The 4,404-nt window shown below is 41.6% G+C and overlaps 1 protein-coding gene across 1 annotated transcript in view; it reads right to left on the minus strand.

Annotated features, from left to right (window-relative positions):
• myo15b (myosin XVB) overlaps nucleotides 1-4,404 on the minus strand; it is a gene marked incomplete in the record, with an annotated part of 164,390 nt that overhangs the window by 117,435 nt on the left and 42,551 nt on the right. The window contains 1 exon segment of the mRNA XM_014010452.1: nucleotides 3,460-3,555. Within this exon segment, the coding sequence (XP_013865906.1) occupies nucleotides 3,460-3,555 (96 nt within the window).

The following is a 4,404-nucleotide window of genomic DNA, read 5'->3' on the forward strand; positions in this document are numbered from 1 at the left end:
TCAGAAAAATAAAACTAAAGCTAATTGTCTTTCCGCACTAAAATCAAAGAATACTGAAAATTTCAAACTTAATTTTATTAATATTTGCCTCATTAGTCTTTACAGACAACAGGAAGTGAAGTTTGACTTCAGCATCTGAGGTTTAGGGGGTAAAAAGTGACCAGATCCTGTGGACCATCACAGTGTGTTATTTTAATATGAACACATTATTCTTTCCTCTCTGCTTTGGCTGTTTTTACACAACAATGTATTTTAAAGGTTTTTAGGGAAAAAAGTACATATTTGTATTAAATACATTTTAAAACTTATCAAAGAAATGCTTTGGTTAAAATATTTAAAGTTTATTTTTTTATGTTATCATGATAAAAAATAAAGCCATAATCAGGTCAGATGATCTGATCTGTTCTCTGTCTGTCCACAGACTGACAGGCAGCTCTCTGAACTGTAAGTTTCTTGTGTGAATCTCTGACAGACAGTTGCTTCACACTGTGTTTTCCTTCAGGAAAAAAAGTTTGGCAATTTTCTCTCTGAGAATCATCTTTCACTTTCATCACCTATTTTCCAGTTATTATTTTGCTGAATTTTTGACATCACATTCTGCATAAATAAAACCTATTTTCTTTCACGTGTTTAGATATTTACAGTGTCGGCGGTGCAGAACACGCTGCTGAGCGTGTGATTGGCAGCCGCTGTGTCTTTGCCTTATTATGACTTTTTTTCTTCTCTCCTCCTTCTGCATAGAAGGCAGAGAGAGAAATAAGGAGGCATTTTCTAATGAATTGCAGCCAATAAAAAACTTGTCGATTGTTTCCCTTTCTTTTTTTTTCTTCCTTTTTTTGTCTTGTTATAATTTGATCAGTGGAATGCGGACTTTGTTTGAACTTGTGCGGCGCCGGGACAAGAGTGAACAATGTGAGAGTCCTGCACAGTTTACCTGGGGGTAAATTACCTGCTGATTATAGAGGAGCTGCTTCAGCTGCTCTCCTCCTGCACGGGCGCGCAGCGCGTTCACGGAGCGACAGCGCACAGGAGTGCTGCGGGCTCGCACGTGTGTGTGGTGAAGGCAGGGTGTGAGGGTAATATTATTATTAATAATATTAATACTGTTGCCATTATAATTGTACACTTAATAAGTAGTGCAACCAAGGGCGACAGATGGAGCATAACAAAACAAAGCGGTTCGACAGGGGCACTTGTTGGTCTGGAGGGAAAAGGGCAGGTGCTCAAGCACCACCTGACGTCTATCTGTGCACGTCCCTGTTCATTCCTGATCTTATCCATCTTTGTCACTCTCAAAGAGAACCTCAACATCTTCATCTCTGCAACCTCCAGCTCTGCCTCCTGTCTCTTTGTCATTGCCACTGTCTCTAAACCAAACAGCATTGCTGCTCTCACCACCGTCTTGTACACCTTCCTCTTCATTCTTGCTGAAACTCTTTTGTCACACATCACACCTGAAACGTTTCTCCACTCATTCTAAACTGCTTGGACACGTTTCTTCACCTCTGGACTGTCGACCCTAAGTACTTAAAATCCTTCACCTTCTTTATCTCTGTTCCCTGTAACCTCATGTCTCCATTTGGGTCCCTCTCATTCACACTTGTATTCAGTCTTGCTACGACTAACCTTCATTCTGCTCCTCTCCAGGGCAAACCTCCATCTCTAGGTTTTCCTCCACCTGTTCTCTGCTCTCCCCACAGAACACGTCATCTGCAAACATCATAGTCCATGGGGCTTCCTGTCTAACCTCATTTGTCAATCTGTCCATCACCACAGCAAACAAGAAAGGACTCAGAGTTGATCCTTGGTGGAGTCCTACTTCCACCTTAAACTCCTCTGTCACCTCTACAGCACACCTCACCACAGTCTTAATTCTCCAGTACGTGTCCTGCACCACTCTCACATACTTTTCTGTTACTCCAGACTTCCTCATGCAGAACCATAGCTCTTCTCTTGGAACCCTGTCATATGCTTTCACTAGATCTATAAAAACAACACAATTAAGCTCCCTCTGACATTCTTTGTACTTCTCCATCAACATCCACAAAACAAAGACTGCATCGGTGGTACATTTTCTTGGCATGAAACCATACTGCTGTTCACAGATGTCCACTTCTGACCTCAGTCTGGCTTCAACAACTCTTTCCCATAACTTTGTTGAAGGACTCATCAGATTTATACCTCTGTAGTTGCCACAATGTTGGACATCTCCCTTGTTCTTGGGAGATGCCAATTTGTCTCTTTTCTTGCACWTGTATCTGACCCCCTACAGCTTTGAACATGCAGACTTCCCATGCTGCTTGCTTCTCTCAACACTGACTGGTGGTGGGATGGTGTGGGTGTGGCAGAGTGGCGATGGAGTGTCCATCGGTTTGTCCATCTAGTCACCTTATGAGATGATTTAAATCAGTGGTTCCCAAACTTTTTATCTTCTGACCCATACAATATCCACGGCAAAAACTTGTGACCCCAAATATTACTGGCCTGAGTACACAAACTTCATTAATAACCRTAAAAACACAGGCTTTTTGACAATCTAAACAGCTTGTGCATAAATATAAATACTTATTTATACTTACGTATATTGTGTTTTTGTAATAATTATAGGGAAAATATTAGATCAGCAATTATTTTATTAGCCTTTAAATTGATTTCTGGAGATTATCCAAGGTGCTTCATGACCCATAATTGGGTCCCAAGCCCAACTTTGMGAACCAAAGTGCAGTGGTTCCCAAACTTTTCAGCTTCTGACCCACAAAATAACAGTAGAGACCTGAGCCCCCAGCTATTTTTGGATGATAAACATTTGTATCAGGTCAACTAAACATGGGCATAGTAACAATATTTTTATACTACATTTATCCATTTTAAATACACGATCCTCACTCCTTTGTAACAACTAAGGCAAAAATGTAATTAATTCAGAAAATCTTTTCAGGACCCCACCTTGATGTTTCGGGACCCCACTTTGGGAAACGCTGATTTAAATAATGAAGGCCTGTGATGATTCCAACAACACTGCTAACAGTTACACTACTGAACGACAACGGGGGGCGTCGAGTTCGATCTTGGTCAAATTTGCCTTGGGGTGGTGTTATGGTTTCACAGAGGGGTTAGTTACACTTTCATTTCTTTAGCCTAACCCTGACCCCTTAGCTTAAACCTAACTTCACAGGTACGTAACTGACCCTAAACCTAACCTAAACTCAATACACACCTTAGTCCTAACACCAACCCTGATCCACCAATGGCATTTCCCCCCATGGGGACTAGGCTTAGGTCCACATAAGTACTAGTTGGTCTCCACAAGTAGGTGTGTATGCCAAAAATTGTACCCACATAGTAGGGAATACCGCCCCGCACACACACACAAAGAGGAAGTTAAATGGGTTCCATTGTAGAGGTGAAAAACCATTCAGAAACTAAACTGTCCCCATCATCTTGTTCACAAACACTTACCTGCTCCTGAGAGATGACTGTTTTGTTGACAAAATACTGCAGCTGCTCATTGGCAAAGTTGATACACAGCTGCTCAAAGCTGTTCACGTTCAGATTCTGCACACAGAGAAAACGTTGAAGGTATAATCATACAAGGCTGGGACTGTTCGAGACTAGCTGGTGTCTCAAACTGTAAGAAAGTTGCTAGAAAATGTGCAGTTTATTTTATTTTATTGTAGTCTTACTGATTCCTCAGTGTAGTGACCAAGGGACTAGAGAGCGACGCAGACACATTTTGACTTTTTTTAAATGAAGACCTATTTTGTTTGCATGGCATGCAAAACTGTATCATATATCGTGCACATTATTCTGTTGCCCACCTCTGCCCACATCTTTTTTTCAGCTATTTTTGGTCAACTGTAGCACAAAATTGGCTGCACTGACTGACATGAAATTTGGCAGGACTATGAGTCTGACCTACAATAGACCCCATATTTGAGGAAGGGGCTCCATTCAAAGAGGGGGTATCTGGACACGCAAAAATGCTTATAACTCAGAAACTGTTCAACATAGGAGTTTCAGATTTTTTTGTTGTTTAGCTCTGATGAAGCTCTATCCATCAGGTCCACCAATCAGTGCCCCCCCCACCCACACCCCCACTCCCGGACCCCCAATTTATCTGAAAAAGGGGCATCTGGACATAAAAAAAATAGTCATAGCTCAAAAACTATTAAACATAGGAGCTTCAGATTTTCTTTGATTGTTTAGCTCTGATGAGGGGCTATCCATCAGGACAACCAATGCCCCCCCCCCACCCACAAAAAAGACCCCCACCCAAACCACTACAATTTTGGGATGCACCCAGTAGCATGACATACAAAAATGGTTTTTGCTCAAAAACTATTAAACACGGGAGCTTCAGATTTTCGTTGGTTGTTTAGCTCTGATGAGGGGCTATCCATCAGG

Source organism: Austrofundulus limnaeus, unplaced genomic scaffold, assembly GCF_001266775.1.
Source record: "Austrofundulus limnaeus strain Quisiro unplaced genomic scaffold, Austrofundulus_limnaeus-1.0 Scaffold69, whole genome shotgun sequence".
In the NCBI taxonomy this organism is placed as follows: Eukaryota; Metazoa; Chordata; class Actinopteri; order Cyprinodontiformes; family Rivulidae; genus Austrofundulus; species Austrofundulus limnaeus.